General features: G+C 62.8%; 3 protein-coding genes across 3 annotated transcripts; 2 read left to right on the forward strand and 1 right to left on the reverse strand.

Annotated features, from left to right (window-relative positions):
- The first annotated feature begins 1,111 nt into the window (after positions 1-1,111).
- RAX2 (retina and anterior neural fold homeobox 2) lies at positions 1,112-2,351 on the forward strand. The gene is made up of 2 exons (XM_055342732.1): positions 1,112-1,380; positions 2,013-2,351. The coding sequence occupies exons 1-2, from the start codon at positions 1,165-1,167 to the stop codon at positions 2,349-2,351; spliced, it is 555 nt and encodes a 184-aa protein (XP_055198707.1). The 5' UTR covers positions 1,112-1,164.
- A 1,035-nt stretch (positions 2,352-3,386) lies between these two features.
- MRPL54 (mitochondrial ribosomal protein L54) lies at positions 3,387-7,114 on the reverse strand. Its single transcript, XM_055342621.1, has 3 exons — positions 6,530-7,114; positions 5,685-5,850; positions 3,387-5,119 (listed from the first exon to the last, which is right to left on the reverse strand). The coding sequence occupies exons 1-3, from the start codon at positions 6,645-6,647 to the stop codon at positions 4,987-4,989; spliced, it is 417 nt and encodes a 138-aa protein (XP_055198596.1). The 5' UTR covers positions 6,648-7,114; the 3' UTR covers positions 3,387-4,986.
- A 328-nt stretch (positions 7,115-7,442) lies between these two features.
- On the forward strand, positions 7,443-15,117 carry APBA3 (amyloid beta precursor protein binding family A member 3). The gene is made up of 11 exons (XM_055344711.1): positions 7,443-7,597; positions 8,127-8,729; positions 8,818-8,857; positions 12,526-12,671; positions 12,790-12,876; positions 12,957-13,118; positions 13,397-13,576; positions 13,659-13,871; positions 14,474-14,593; positions 14,687-14,827; positions 14,919-15,117. The coding sequence occupies exons 2-11, from the start codon at positions 8,154-8,156 to the stop codon at positions 14,988-14,990; spliced, it is 1,737 nt and encodes a 578-aa protein (XP_055200686.1). The 5' UTR covers positions 7,443-7,597; positions 8,127-8,153; the 3' UTR covers positions 14,991-15,117.
- The last annotated feature ends 122 nt before the right edge of the window (positions 15,118-15,239 follow it).

Genomic DNA, 15,239 nt, shown 5'->3' on the forward strand with positions numbered 1-15,239 from the left:
GGGTGTTCCCCTGCCCCCCATCCCCCCACTTCCATCCCCACAGCCCTCACCCTGCTCAGGCCCCAGCTTCCTCATGGCCTCCCATCTTGCCCCCAATACATACTCACCCAAAATGCCATCTGACTGCGTCCCTTCGCTGCTCCACTACCTCCCATGGCTCCCCAGTACCCTCCCCTTCCACCCCGTTGTGTCCACAGTCTTAGCCTCCTGCTCCATCCCCCATTCCAAGGACTTTCTCTACAATAGCCCACCCTCTGTTCCCCCTTCCCTCCCCTGCTTGCTTTTCCTCGCTAGCCTGTGACCCCCTGACCCGCTCTGCATCTTATTTGCTGGTTGTCTACCTCCCCTACTAGCATGTCAGCTCCAAGTCTGTGTGTGTCTTGTCCACCGCTGTGAACAGTTCCTGGTGTACAGCACGTGCTCAATAATGTCCACTGAAATCAGAGTGAACTTCTATTCATTCCTCAAAACCCAGCGACAATGCCCCCTACTCCCTGGTCAGCTCACCGTCCGGGGCCGACGGGAACGGCCCCCCAGCACCTGTGTGGCTGAGAGCACCTCTCTGGCCCCAGCTGAGAAAACCAGTAGCAGTGGACACTCCCTGAGCACGCCCTGTACAGTCACGGCGCCCGCTCCCTCATCCCCCCTTGCCCCGTGAGAGCCCATCAGGTAGGTCCCGGGGAAGCCGAGGCCCGGAGAGGGGGAGGCCCTGGCCCGGTCCCACGGCGAGGGGAGCTCACCCCTCTGGAGCCCAGCCTCCCTCCCCATGCCCGCCCCCTGCAGCTCAGAGCAGCCAGCGGGGCGGGAGGGGCCCCGATTAATCACCTGGCGCTAATCTCTTCCCTGGACCCCAACCCGCTCGGGTCTGGCAGGGCCGGGCCAGCAGCAGTCGGGGCGCCGGGCCCGCGTGGACGCTGGGGGGCCGAGGGGCTGCCGGCGGTGGTGAGTACTGAGCGGGGCCAGGGGCCTCGGGGGCGGTGTCCTAGGCACCCGGAGATGGACGGACGGACAGACGAAAGCGGGGGTGGGGGCCGGAGGCCGTGAGGGAGAGCTCGGGCGGGAGGGGACACAGGTGGAGGGACGGATGGACGGACGGACTGGCAGACCGGGGCCCGCCTCACCGCCCCCCTGCCCTGCCGCCCCCCAGGGGGCCGAGGAGAAGCCATGTTCCTGAGCCCCGGGGAGGGGCCGGCGGCAGAGGCGGGGGGCCCGGGCCCCGGCGAGGAGACCCCCAAGAAGAAGCACCGCAGGAACCGCACGACCTTCACCACGTACCAGCTGCACCAGCTGGAGAGGGCGTTCGAGGCGTCACACTACCCAGACGTGTACAGCCGCGAGGAGCTGGCGGCCAAGGTGCACCTGCCCGAGGTGCGCGTGCAGGTGAGGGCGCCCGGCAGCCCCGGGAGGAGCGGGAGCCCGACAGGCCCCCTCCCGGTGTGCAGGCGGGAGACCTGGACATCCGGGAAGGAGGGGATGTGGGACTGGGACCCTGGCGCCGGAGCACAGGTTTTCCAGTTAGAAAGCAGAAAGGGTCGGGGGCGCGGCTGGCTCAGCAGGTAGAGCGAGTGACTCCTGATCTCGGGGTTGGGGGTTCCAGCCCCACACTGGGTCTAAGGGTACTTGAAATCTTGAAGGAAGGAAGGAAGGAAGGAAGGAAGGAAGGAAGGAAGGAAGGAAGGAAGGAAGGAAGGAAGGAAGGAAGGAAGGAAGGGGTCTCTCTGGGCACCAGCTGTGGAGGGGTGCCATCGGAGGGTTCCCATCCTGCCGGCACCCATGGGGTGGGCCAGGGGCCGCAGCCCGTGCAGGGCATCCCCAGCTGAGGCCAGGAGGGCCGAGCTTCAGGGGACCTCGGCTGACCTGGTGGGGGCCCTGGGGGAACCTTCTCCTGGGACACCATCCCCTTGAGGCACAGCAGCAAGCAGGACCCCACACGGCGGGAGCCCCGAGAAGCTCACAGTGGAGCGAGGGGTGGCCGGGCCCTCAGCTGGGAGCACCCCTCTCACCACCTCCAGGTGTGGTTCCAGAATCGCCGGGCCAAGTGGCGCCGCCAGGAGCGTCTGGAGTCAGGCTCTGGGGCTGTGGCAGCCCCAAGGCTCCCCGAGGCCCCGTCGCTGCCCTTTGCCCACCCGCCAGCCATGCCACTGCCCCTGGAGCCCTGGCTGGGCCCTGGACCCCCCGCCGTGCCGGGCCTCCCACGCCTCCTGGCCCCGGGCCCCGGGCTGCAGGCGTCGTTCGGGCCCCACGCCTTTGGTCCGGCCTTCGCGGAGGGCTTCACCCTGGAGGAGGCGTCCCTGCGGCTGCTGGCCAAGGAGCACGCGCAGGCTCTGGACAGGGCCTGGCCACAGGCCTGAGTGTGGGGCCCGCCTAGCCCTCCTGCCTCGGCCTGTCCGTGCCCACCCGTGCTGGTCCCCCCTCACCTCCTCACCCTGCCTTGCAGGGAGACGGGCACTGCCTCAGGAAGGAAGTGGCCGGGCCTGGGGCCTCGGCCTCCCCATCTGCCAGACGGGCGGGCGTGGGGGGAGGCTCTGGGACAGCAAGGCTGCAATCACCAGCCACCCGACTCGCTGCGCCCTGGCCCCCCGCCCACGCCTGCTCCTTCCCAGCCGAGCCCCAGCTCCCAGGCCTCCCGCTCTCCGAGACATGGCCAAGAACAGCCGGGGCAGCGCACGTTCCCCGGCGTCTTTCACCGTGTGCCCGTCCTGGGCCCATCGCCTGACCCTCAAGACAGCTTTCTCGGGGAGGAAACCGAGGCCCAGAGGCCAGGCTTGCTGACCACCCTTCCCAGAACTCAGCTGGACTCCAGGACTAGGAGGCGTCGAGGGCAAGGAACAGGGTGTGACCAGGCTCGGGCCTGGCCTAGTCTCAGCACAACAGCGGGATCTCCCCAGGGGACAGAGCAGGACGGCACGGGACGGGGCAGCCTGGGTCAGAACAGGAGGGGAGGGGCTCAAGGGCAGAAGTTGCAAGTGACGAGCACCCTGCTTTTGAGGTCTGTCCACAAAGTGACTGTAGGATCACTTCTGGGTCCTCACACCGGTGCGCACCCACCGGGTTCAAGCTGGCCTGCTCATCTCGTCTCACTGGGCAACTCACATGAGCCTATGCCCATGTCTTCTCTACGTCGTGGCAGCTGGGTCAATCGCCAACCCCCCTCCCCCACCCATCACCCACCCATCTATCCACTCGTCCATCTACCCACCCTCCCACCCACCCACCAATCCACCATCCATCTCACCCATCATCCATTCATCCACCCTCCATCACCCCGTCCATGCACCTACTCATCCATGCACAGGGATGTGATGGGTGAACAGACAAAACTCCCTGCCCTGATGGAACTTCCGCCCCAGTGGGAGGAAGACAACACAAATAAATGCACACAGACATAAAACACCAGCTGGTTTAAGTGTTGAGAGGAAATAAGACCACAAGAGGCAAACCAGAGTGTATGGCACGAGAGCAGTTTACCAGGGGGGTTGGGGGCCTCTTGGAGGTGACATCAGAGGACCGGAGGAGGTAAAAGAGGGTGCCAAGAGAACACCTGGGGAAGAGCCACCTGGGCAGAGGGAATGGCACATCCAAAGCCCTGGGGTAGTACCGGGCCTGGGGTGTGGGAGGAACAACCAGGAGGCCTCTGTGGCTGAAGGAAAGCCAGCGAGGTGCCCACGGTGGGGGGGGGGGGGGACGGGACGGGACAGGAGGCAGGTCTGGCAAGGCCTTGTGGCCGCCACAGCTTTGTTTCTACCCTGAGAGCCATGGAGGTCCACAGGAGGACTGGGACCCTCCACCTGCTCTGGGCAGGCCCCCAGGGAGGGCAGATAATCTGCTTGGCAGAGTCTTCCTAAGAGGATGAGGGCTCCTGGGTTCCAGGGACTAGAATTAGCCCCCGGCCCCGCCCACCCGGGGAGCTGAGAGGGTGCAGAGGAGCCTGGAGGGGCCCTGGCCCAGCCCCCAGGTGGCGCCCTCATCCTGCCACCCCTGCAACCGCATACCCTCCCAGGCTTCACCCTGGGCCCCTGCCCCCAGCCACGCAGGCCAGGAGTCAGGAACCGGGGAGCTGGGGTTCTCACTCAGGGTCGGGCTCATGATGCCAGATTAAGACTCCCGGGGGATCCCTGGGTGGCGCAGGGGTTTAGCGCCTGCCTTTGGCTCAGGGTGCGATCCTGGAGACCCGGGATCGAGTCCCACGTCGGGCTCCTGGTGCATGGAGCCTGCTTCTCCCTCTGCCTGTGTCTCTGCCTCTCTCTCTCTCTCTGTGTGACTATCGTAAACTAAAAAAAAATAAAAATAAAAAAAGACTCCCGGGTGCGTTTCCCGGTGGGGTGGGCGCAGGGGAGGCTGAGACCCAGGTACTAGGCGGTGGACAGGAGGATGGAGGGGAGGCCTAGGTCCCTGGGCTTGACTGGCCCACGCAGAGAACCCATGAGCTCATGGGAAGGAAAAGGAAGTGCCTTCCCTGTGGCTGGGCTTGCTGACTGGGCAGGGGTGTCAGCCGGGAGGCCTGGAGCCCCCGCCCCCCTGCAGAACTACCCCCTGGGGCTACAGGGGCCAGAGCCAGAAAGGGCCGCACGTCTTGACACCGAAGCCCCCGAGTGCAGCGTGCCTGAAGGCCGAGCCCACCTGGACGGAGTTTCTGAAGCTCAGAGACTCACGTCCGGCTAGTTTGGAGGCGCGCGTTCCCTGCAACCCGGAGGAAGGGACGTGTCTAGGAAATCCTGCCCCTGGAGCCATGGGGCTGAGGCGCCCCCCGCCCACGCCCCCCGCAGCACCCAGCAGCAGCCAGGGCTGCCAGGGCGGGGGGGGGGGGTGGCCCGTGGGGACCACACAGGCGCCAGGTCAGGGGCCTCCTCTATCCTCAGAAAACTCTGTTCTCTTGAGGAAAATAAAGTCCTGTGCGGGGTCCGGGTGGGGACGCGGCGTGCGTCTGGGTCGTCCTTCAGGGCCGGGGGGAGGCCCCGGGGGCTCTGGGCGGCCGGACCCCTCCCGCTAGAACCTCCGGCTCCGACTCAGCCGGTTGTGACGCCAGATGTTCTGTTTGCGCAGCAGCCGCCAGTACTCCCGGCTCTCGGGGTCCAGCTCCTCCAGCTTCTTGGGGGGCCCCACGTTCATCTGGAATAGCCTGCCGCGGTGTGGGTGGGGATCAGGGAGGCGGGCCGACCCCCACGGCTCCCCCACCCCATCCTGCACCAGTTCCCGGCTGTGGGAAAGCTGGTGCTGGTCTGGGAGGTGGGCACACACCGCGTCCTCTGCCTCCTGCCCATCGCCTGTGCTGTCCGCGGGGGACACCTCCCCACCCACACAACCTCTCTGAAGCTTCCCCGGCTTTAAGGATCAGTGTGGGTCAATGGCTTCAGTGCCCTGCTACTGGTCCTGGGGCCAAGAGCAAAATCTTGCCTGCCTCCCCGCTGGCCCTGTGAGGGCTGGGACCCATCACCCCCCCCCCACCCTCACCACATCTCCCTCTATTCTCCACCTTCATTTTCCTGCTGTTAACAAAGCAAGTGCACTTCTGCCCCAGGGCCTTTGCACTGGCCGTTCCCGCCACCTTTAAAGCGGCTACCGCCCACTCAGGTCTGGAGCCCCGCCTCCCCTCCCCAGGGAAGCCCTACGGAAACCTTAGATTTGCTCAGCCAGGCCACCCTCGCCCCATCACACTCTCCCGGCTCTCCAGCCCCGTCACTCACCACTCGGGGTACTCGGCGTCTGGCTTCAGGACCACGTCCTGGCCGTCCTTGTAGATGTTGACACCCATGGCGTGTGTGGTGAGGCGGACAGGGTCAGTGCACACGTCTGGGTCCTTCAGGGCCTCGCTGGCCACGCCGCCTTTGCCGCCTTTGCCCCCCTTCATGACTGCGGGGTGGGAGAGGGTCGTTTCTGCCGGCTGCGGCCTCGGGAGCCCGACCTTCCCTTCTGCTCCCTCTTCCCCCCGGTGGCCCCGGGGCCCCTGACCGGACTGTCTGCTGCGCCCAAGATGACTTTAGGAGGGACGTGGCTACTGCGTTACACACTGAGGCCTGGAGGGACCAGGTCACCGCTTTCCAATGGTTTTGATTCCTCCCGTCTGCGTCACGGAGAAAGGGCTCGGACGCTCGCAGGCCCAACATGTCGCCAAGTCTCTCCTTCCAACGAAGGAGACGAGGCGAGGCTACACCCGGCTGGTTGGGGTTTGCTTCGGTGCCCAACGCTCAGCGGGGCCCCGCCGCGTCCTCGAGGTCCGCTGGCGACTTGCTCAGGTTCACACGGTGCCCGAAAGGCACAATCAGGCCTGGGACCCAAGCTCACGAGGGCCCCACCCCCCGCCACACACACACCCATCCACGCATCCGTGCCTCCCTGCCTCCGAGCCTCCATCCACCCACCCCGCACCTGCGCAGTGGGTCCGATCACCTCCCAGGTACCTCGCACTGCGCCTGCGCACGGAGCTCCGCTGCGCACGGAGCCTAGGACCCACCTCCCAAGCCAGCGCCTGCGCACTAACTCCCCAATGTCCCAAACCTCTCTCACCCGGGTCCCTCTTAACCCAGCTCACCCGGTCTCTTAGCGTAACCCCGAACGAGGAGTGTTCCAGGCTCGGCAGGGGCCGGGGGCTCCCGGGCCTGCCAGCGGGCCCAGCTCCACGTAGCCCCAAAGAGGCGTCTGGCCGCCATGACGTACGCCGACTGCCGGCACGTGCACTTGTTCCGGGAGCCGACAGCGGCCAGGGGGTGCTTGGGAGTTGTGGGCTCCTAGAGATTTCTGGGAAATGTAGTATTCCAGTCTTAGGCGTTCCCCGAGTCTTCTTTTAAACTTTTACGGACACCCTGTTACTGTAGGAGACTTTCAAAAGACATCTCGTTTGCTTACTGCCCTTCTCGGGTTGCTTATCACCTACTCTGAGATCACGCCTTATGCATGCCTGATTCTATTCAATCAGCAATTACTAAAAGCCCCCAAAATAATTAGGCAATACTTAATAGACTCGTTATATCCCATTCCTTTTGCTAAGTCCGTAACCAGCTCGAGCCCGCTTCATGCTCACAAGTAGGAGGTCGGTGCTCTTATTATCATCCCCGGTTTATAATTCCGGAAGCGGAGCGCAGGGACGGCAAATCCCGCCAGGACGCGCCATTCCGCTTTCCCGGCTGTGAGCGAAGCCGGAAGTCCGTCTACAATTAGGGTCCCCGCGCTGCTTCCGGTGTCCCTTTCGTCGAAAGGGACCGCCTTCCGCTTTAATATCTCCCAGTCCTATTTCTTCCCATCTGCCATCCTTTGGAATAATGCCCGCAGCCGCGGCATTATTAAGAATGGGCAGCGATCACTACCCCGCTTTGTGGCGGAGGAAACAGGAGCAGAGGCCAGCCTGGGCTGCCACTCTGTGTGAACTGAGGCTCGGGATGCGAACCCTTGGTCCGGACACCTAGAGTTCCGGCGCGGCGCGGCTGGCTGGGAGAACTACATTTCCCAGCAGGCCTCGCAAACGCGCGCAAGCCCAGTGGGTCGGGGCGCCGCGCGGACAGACCTGCGGGCGCCGCGGCCGGGGATCTGCGAGCGGCGGCCCCCGGGGGACGGGCGGGCCGGGGGCGTGGGGCTCTGGGCTGAGGCCACCTCGGCTTGGGAGGTGAGTGTCCCGGCGGGGCCGAGCAGGGTCTGGAGCCGGCGGCTGACGGAAGGGCGGTGAGGTCTTGAGGCTGGGGTCCGCGAGAGCCCCGGGGTCTTCGGGGCTGGGTTCGAGGTCCGGGTCGGAGTCCGGCCTTGATCTTGAGCGTGGGACCGGCGGCTTGGATCTCTAGAGAGTAGGTCTGGGGCCCGAGGCCGAGGCCCCGGGTCCCTGCGCCTGCCGGGTCGGCGTAGGCAGCCTGGGTTACACGTCGCGGTGGAGGAAGACTTGGAAGAGCCAGGCCTGGGGCACGGGGCCCACGGGCGGGGACACGCACCCCCGGCTCGCCGCCCGCGAAGCCACTGCCTGACAACCAACCCCCTGGGCCGCTCTGGGTTTCCTCGTCCCTAAGACGGAGATCGCAGCGGACCCTTCCCTGCAGGGCATGTGGGGGTCGACCGTGCGTGTGTTCTGTGGGAAGGGCTCCCTCCCGGAGCCGGGCACCGCGGCGGCACTCGGGGAATCTTAACCTTTGAACCTGTGTTTTCAGATGCTGACCTGAGCCTGCGGTCCCAGCATGGACTTCCTGACGGCTTCCCAGTCTCCCTCAGCCCCTCCAGCCATGGACTTGGAGGAGCCCAGGGACGCCCTGTCACCCTCTCAGGACCTCACGCCCACCTGCCAGTGGGACCCGGTGCCGGCAGGCTCCGGCAGCCTGAGTCAGATGGAACTCGATGGGCCAAGTGTTGAGGACCTGGTGCAGCAGTTTGAGGCCCTGCCTGGTGATCTGGTGGGCTTGTCCCCGGATGGACGTCCCTGCCCCTTGCACGTCGCCACGGGCCACGGCCTGGCCTCCCAGGACGTTGCTGATGCCCATGGGCTCTTGTCTGCAGAGGCGGGCCGGGAGGACCTGCTGAGCCTTCTGCAGTGCCAGGAGTGCCCTCCTTCCCAGCCTTGTCCCAAGGAGCCTCCGGACCCTGCCCCTCGCCTGTTGCAGCCCCCCGAGGACCCGGATGGAGATACCAGTGCCCCGGGATGGGCGGAGGGAGCTTCTGCCGAGCAGGGTGGCAGCAGGAGCTCAAGCAGCTCCCCAGAACCCTGGCTGGAGACGGTACCTCTGGTTGCTCCTGAAGAACCGCCTGCCAGTGCCCAGGTAGAGCCTGTCCCGCCCCCCAGGCCGCCTCTGCTGCCAGGAACCAAGCCAGGGGACTCAGTCCTGCCCCTCTTCTATCTTCTTCCAGAGCCCCAAGACCCTGGTGCCATACCCTGCCCTCCAGGAGGGTGAGTGTCCTGCCCACCCTGGCCCTAGAGACGTAGCAGTTTCAGAATAGCCCACACCAGGCTCCCAAAGTGGCACAAAAGTTTGCCAGTAAGGAGTTGCTTCTAGAGAGGCTCTGAGGTTGGTTTGAGTAGATTCCAGACGGTCTGAGAGGAGAGAGATAGAGGCGAGAATGTTCTAGAACGAATAGGGGATGGAAGGGCAGGTGTGGCATTTGTAGCACTGGGTTCTAGAGCAGGGATTGGGTGGATTACAGCCATCTGCGGATCCAATCCAGCTCTCCTGTTCTCACGTGAGTTGTGAGTTAACAGCGGCCTTTGCGTTTTTAAGTGGTTGGAGAAAAATAGAACAGTATTTCTCAATCCGTGAAAACAATGTGCAACTCAAATTTCCGTGTCCACAAATAAAGTTTTATTGAGACACAGTCATGCCCATTCATTTACATATTGTCTACGGTGGCTTTCGTGTTAACAGAGAGGGTTGAACAGTTGCAGCACAGACCATCTGGCCCACAAGCGCAAGCATGTTTACTGGTTTGGCCCCGGCATAAGAAGTTTGCCGATCTTGGGGCGCCTGGGTAGCTCGGTTAAGTGTCTGACCCTTGATCTCACCTCAGGTCTTGATCTCAGGGCTGTGAGTTCAAGCTCCACCTCGGGCTCTAGGCTTGGCGTGGAACCTGCTTTAAAAAAAAGAAGGTTTGTGAATCTCTGCCCTGAGAGCATGGAAAGAACCAATTCTGGGCACCTGGAATGTTCTAGGATTCCCCCCCCCCCCCCCCCGCCCAAAACTACCTGAGGCTGTGAGTCAAAGAGCAAGTTTTATCATTGTGGGAAGGAGAGTTAGTTTGAACTCACAGTTCCAAGAAGTTGCTGGAATCATGGATGGGGCTATGACTCACCTAGGGAGTTCCAGAATTTGGCGTTTTGCCTGTGGTTCTAGATTAAAGGAACCTGGGCTGGCAGTGTTCTGGAATGAGACCGAGCTATCTAGACGGGGAGTGTTCATGATCGTGCAGTGAATAGAACTTATCTACAGTTCTAGATCAGAGGGTGTTCTAGCACTGTGGACACGGCTCTCTGATTCTAGAGGAATCAGTTCTAGAGTCACGCTGTACAGTAGAATCAAAATGTGAGTGATGTGTGACTTTTTTATTTTTAAATTTTTTTTTAAGATTTTTTTTTTTTATTCATTCATTCATAGAGACACACAGAGAGACACAGGCAGAGGGAGAAGCGGGCTCCATGCAGGGAGCCCGACGTGAGACTCAATCCCAGGTCTCCAGGATCAGGCCCCGGTTTGCAGGCAGCGCCAAACCACTGCGCCACTGGGGCTGCCCAATTATTTTTAAAATTTTTTTAAAGGATTTTATTTATTTATTCATGAGAGACACAGAGAGAGAGGCAGAGACACAGGCAGAGGGAGAAGCAGGTCCCTGCGGGGGAGCCTGATGTGGGACTTGATCCCGGGACCCCAGGATCACACCCTGAGCCGAAGGCAAATGCTCAACTGCTGAGCCACCCAGGCTCCCTGTGACTTTGTTTGTTTTTTTAAGATTTTATTTATTTAGAGAGCACACTAGCAGGAGGAAGGGCAAAGGGAGAGAGAAAATCCCAAGCAGACTCCCTGCTGAGTGTTGAACCCAACCTGGTTCCCGGGCTTGATCCCAGGACCCTAAGATCATGACCTGAGCTGAAATCAAGAGTCAGACGCTCAACCAACTGTGCCTGCCAGGTGCCCCCTATGTGTGACTTTTAATTTCCTAGTTACCTGCTCTAAAAAAATAAACATGGAGCACCTGGCTGGCTCAGTCAGAGGACCTGTGACTCTTGATCATGGGGTCGTGACTTCAAGCCCCATGTTGGGTGTAGAGATGATTTATTTATTTATTTTTTTTTTAAAGAAAGGTTTTTTTTTTTTAATTTTTTTTATTTATTTACGATAGTCACACAGAGAGAGAGAGAGAGGCAGAGACACAGGCAGAGGGAGAAGCAGGCTCCATGCACCGGGAGCCTGACGTGGGATTCGATCCCGGGTCTCCAGGATCGCGCCCTGGGCCAAAGGCAGGCGCCAAACCGCTGTGCCACCCAGGGATCCCTAGAGATGATTCAAATAAAAATGAAAACTAAAAAAAAAAAATTACAGGCAAGATTAATAATATTTTTATATATATTAAGGTTTTATTTATTCGCGAGAGACAGAGAGACACAGGCAGAGGGAGAAGCAGGCTTCAGGCAGGGAGCCCGGTGTGGGACTCGATCCCAGGACCCCAGGATCACACCCTGAGCCAAAGGCAGACGCTCAACCACTGAGCCACCCAGGGATCCCTAACAGCATATTTTAGGTGTCGTTTGAACATATAATCCAGATCTTACGATTATTTTACGTTTTTTTCATATTAAATTTTCAAAACCCCGCGCACATTTGACACTCACACCACTTCTCAGTCTGGGCCAGCCGCATTTCAGGTGCACGATACGCACATGTGCCTGGCTGCTACCGTGCTCGATGGCACAGTTCTAGAACCCCAGAGCGGAGTCGTCTGTTGTTCCAGAATGCTTAGGTCACGAAAGATAATGGGCAGAGCTGGCTGTGGTTTAAATCACTTCACGTCACCCAGAGCTGGGGCCGGTACCTGCAGTTCTAAATCCAAGGGACAACGGCTCCGGGTTTGAACCTTTCAGAACTGGCAGGGCTGGCTGCTTCTGGGCAGCCCAGGGAGTTACGGGAGCCATGAGGGCAGAGTTCTCCGTGTGGTTCTGGGCTAGGTTGGTGGAATTCTAGAACCGTGAGCAGAGTCGTTCGTCTGTGGACTACTCGGATAAGTGTTAGAACCACTGGGTACAGCTGAGGTGTCCACCTGGTGGAGCATGTTCTAGAAGCAGAGGAAGAGCTATCCAGCGCATCATGGTTAAGAAGGTACAGAAGCACGGCGTGGGGAAAATGTGGTTCCGGAGCGGTGCTGGTTTCTAGAACCCCTGCGGAATTCTGTGACTGTCGAGGAGCTCTAGAACCACGAATTGGGGCCATTTGGGGTTCTGGATGGTGTGTGAGTTTTGGACGTGGGGGACGTTGTCTCCCTCTACCCCTAACTGGGCCGTTGTATAACCGTGGAGCACAGTTGTTTCCGGTCCTGGGCCGACGAAGGAGAAATCTAGAACAGTGGGCAAAGCTCACTGGCTCTGGATTGATCCAGGGGGGACTCCAGAACCATTGAGTGCAGCTGACTGTGGTTTTTCTGACCTTGCTGGTTTTAGAAATGGGACTGCCTGGTTCTCGCCTGAGGACGGAACTACAGAAAAAACACAGGGTGGAGGTGTCTGGGTGCTAGAGCGGGTTTTCAGATCTGGCCGTGGTTCTAGACGCTCGGAGGCCCCCTGAAAACTGGGTCCCCTGCCCCGGGGTCCTTGAGCCATGGATGGAGCCCGAGCTGGCTCTAGACTGACAAGGGGGCTCTAGACCTCTGAGGGCCGAGCTGCCTGTCCGTAGCTCCTGCTGACGGGACGGTTCTGGAACAGCGAGTGGACCTGTGTGGTCCGGAGTGCTAAGCCGTGGCGAGGGCTCTGTGCTTCCAGCCCGCCGAGGGAGCCGGGACCCAAGGCCGAGCCCATGGGGTTGGACACGCGTGGCAGGGGCCTCCCGGGGGCTGACCGTCCTCCACTGTTGCCTCCAGTACCTGGTCCCTGTGACCACGAAGACCTCCTGGACGGTGTCATATTTGGGGCGAAATACCTGGGCTCCACGCAGCTGGTGTCCGAGCGGAACCCACCACCCAGCACGCGCATGGCCCAGGCCCGGGAGGCCATGGACCGGGTCAAGGTGAAGCCAGGGCTGGGCAGGCGGGGTCCCCGGGGCGGGCGGGTCCCCGAGGCCCCTGGAGCCCAGCGCCTTAGAGGCTGGGTCCTGGCGGGCCTCCACCTCCCACTCGCCCCCACAGGCCCCCGACGGGGAGACCCAGCCCATGACGGAAGTGGACCTCTTTGTGTCCACCAAGAGGGTCAAGGTCCTGACGGCCGACTCCCAGGTACGGGCCGGGCCTGCGGGGCGTGGGGGTCCCCGCGGAGGGCCCGCGCAGCCCGCCCAGCGTGCTGTCCCCCGCGGCAGGAGGCGATGATGGACCACGCGCTGCAGACCATCTCCTACACGGCCGACATCGGCAGCGTGCTGGTGCTCATGGCCCGGCGGCGGCTGGCGCGGAGACCGGCTTCCCAGACGCGCAGCCGCAGGCTCTACAAGATGCTGTGCCACGTCTTCCACTCAGAGGATGTGAGCGTGGGGGGGTACTTGGGCCGGACGCCCCGCACCGGGGGCCCGCAGTGTCCTCCCGCTGGTCCTCGGCGCTGTCCGCCCACCACCCCCTCAGCCCCTGGCCCCTCCGTGGGCCGACCTGAACTGTGCCCCCCTCCGGGCCGGCCTCCCTGCCTCCCTCTCCCCCCTCGCCCCCGCCCCAGCTGGACTCCACGGGGCCATCCCGCCGTCCCCTGGTGGGTGGGAGGGCGGCTTGGAGGACGCCCCCCGGACGGACGCTGCCCGTCGGCTCGCAGGCCCAGCTCATCGCTCAGGCCATCGGCCAGGCCTTCGCCGCCGCCTACAGCCAGTTCCTCCGGGAAAGCGGCATCGACCCCAGCCAGGTGGGCGCCCCGCAGAGCCAGGGCGCCGCGGGCCCCGGCCACCTGCACAACGGGGACCTCGACCACTTCTCCAACAGCGAGAACTGCAGGGAGGTGAGCAAGCGGCCCGGTGGCCCCGCCGGCCCCCCCACGCGCGGCCCTCACGCCCGCCCCCCGCCCCGTGTCGCCCTCCCAGGTGTGCATCGAGAAGCGCCGGGGTGAGGGCCTGGGCGTGGCCCTGGTGGAGTCGGGCTGGGGCTCCCTGCTGCCCACGGCCGTCATCGCCAACCTGCTGCACGGGGGGCCCGCCGAACGCTCGGGGGCCCTCAGCATCGGGGACCGCCTCACTGCCATCAACGGGACCAGCCTGGTGGGGCTGCCCCTGGCCGCCTGCCAGGCCGCTGTCCGCGTGAGTCCTCCCCGGGAGCGGGGCGCCCTTCCCTGGCGCGCTCCAGAAGGGCCGAGGTGCAGCGTGCCGTCCCGCCCGCTCCTGGGCACCCAAGGGAACGGACTCCTGGGGAGGGAGCCGTTGCCGGCCCGGGGGGACCTTGTTGGTGCGAGGGCGGGACTCGAACACAGGCGGCTGGGCTGCGGGGCCAGGAGCCTTCCTCCGCCACGAGGCAGCCCGCGTGTTCTTGGGTCTTGACCTTTGTTGCCAGACAGGGAGACTGAGGCCCGAGCTGGGGAGGGCCCCAGGCAGGTCAGGAGGGCAGATCCACGCGGCGTGTTGCCGAGCGTTTGAGTGTGGCAGGCGCTGCTGGAAGCTTGCTCTTGACGGGGAGACCGAGGCCACAGATTGGGAGCAGAGAGGTCACCCCTCCGACCCGAGGCCTCCTGGCTTGAGTCTGTGTCCTCAACTGCTCCTTGAGGTGTCTTCTAGAATCTAGAGCCTCGACTCCAAAGCTCTCATTTCAGAGTGGGTAAACTGAGGCCCCCAGGGGCTGCGGTGTCCCGAGAGGACCTGCAGCGCCCTGGAGGCCCAGCTAGGCCAACAGCCCCTGTCTTGCCCAGGAGGTGAAGTCGCAGACCTTGGTCACCCTCAGCATCATCCACTGCCCGCCAGTCACCACAGCCATCATCCGCCGGCCCCACGCCCGCGAACAGCTGGGCTTCTGCGTGGAGGACGGCATCGTAAGACCCCAGCCCCGGATGGGGGGGACAGAGGGACGGGGGGGGGGCGCCAAGCACGGCCGCCTGAGCAGCGCGGCGCCTCCGTCCCCACAGATCTGCAGTCTGCTCCGGGGCGGCATCGCAGAGCGTGGGGGCGTGCGCGTGGGACACCGCATCATCGAGATCAACGGGCAGAGCGTGGTGGCCACGCCGCACGCCCGCATCATCGAGCTGCTCACCGAGGCCCACACCGAGGTGCGTGGTGGTGGGCGGGTCTGGGGCGGGGGGCCCTGCTCCTGCCAGCACGGGCCCCCCCAAACTACCGGCCCCCCCCCCGCTCCCCTAGGTCCACATCAAAACCATGCCGGCCGCCACCTACCGCCTGCTCACAGGCCAGGAGCAGCCCGTGTACCTGTGACCGGCCACCAGCACCCCCGCCCCCGCCCCCCGTTGTGCCTTAGCTCCAGCGGCCCAGGGACTCCATCTGCGGGGCCTCCCGGGCTCGTTGGCGCCGTGTTATTTTCTCATGTAAAACATTAAATGCTTTAAAAAAAAAAAAAAACCAGCAGAATCTTGGACTGAGGTCTGTGACATTGAGAAGACAGATAGGACCGACTCTCGTGCCGTGTCCTGCTCAGAAGTCTCCAGAAAGCAGTGTTGTGAAAAT

The sequence above is a fragment of the Nyctereutes procyonoides genome, unplaced genomic scaffold (assembly GCF_905146905.1).
Source record: "Nyctereutes procyonoides isolate TBG_1078 unplaced genomic scaffold, NYPRO_anot_genome, whole genome shotgun sequence".
NCBI lineage: Eukaryota > Metazoa > Chordata > Mammalia > Carnivora > Canidae > Nyctereutes > Nyctereutes procyonoides.

Excerpts from the sequence above, each read along its gene's own strand:
- RAX2 (XM_055342732.1), top strand. The coding sequence starts at position 1,165 with ATGTTCCTGAGCCCCGGGGAGGGGCCGGCGGCAGAGGCGGGGGGCCCG. Across the intron at positions 1,381-2,012 it reads TGCCCGAGGTGCGCGTGCAG|GTGTGGTTCCAGAATCGCCG; the intron begins GTGAGGGCGCCC and ends CACCACCTCCAG.
- APBA3 (XM_055344711.1), top strand. The coding sequence starts at position 8,154 with ATGGACTTCCTGACGGCTTCCCAGTCTCCCTCAGCCCCTCCAGCCATG. Across the intron at positions 8,858-12,525 it reads ATACCCTGCCCTCCAGGAGG|TACCTGGTCCCTGTGACCAC; the intron begins GTGAGTGTCCTG and ends TGTTGCCTCCAG. Across the intron at positions 14,594-14,686 it reads TCTGCGTGGAGGACGGCATC|ATCTGCAGTCTGCTCCGGGG; the intron begins GTAAGACCCCAG and ends CCGTCCCCACAG.
- MRPL54 (XM_055342621.1), bottom strand. The coding sequence starts at position 6,647 with ATGGCGGCCAGACGCCTCTTTGGGGCTACGTGGAGCTGGGCCCGCTGG. Across the intron at positions 5,851-6,529 it reads GGGTTACGCTAAGAGACCGG|TCATGAAGGGGGGCAAAGGC; the intron begins GTGAGCTGGGTT and ends CCCACCCCGCAG. Across the intron at positions 5,120-5,684 it reads GACGCCGAGTACCCCGAGTG|GCTATTCCAGATGAACGTGG; the intron begins GTGAGTGACGGG and ends ACACCGCGGCAG.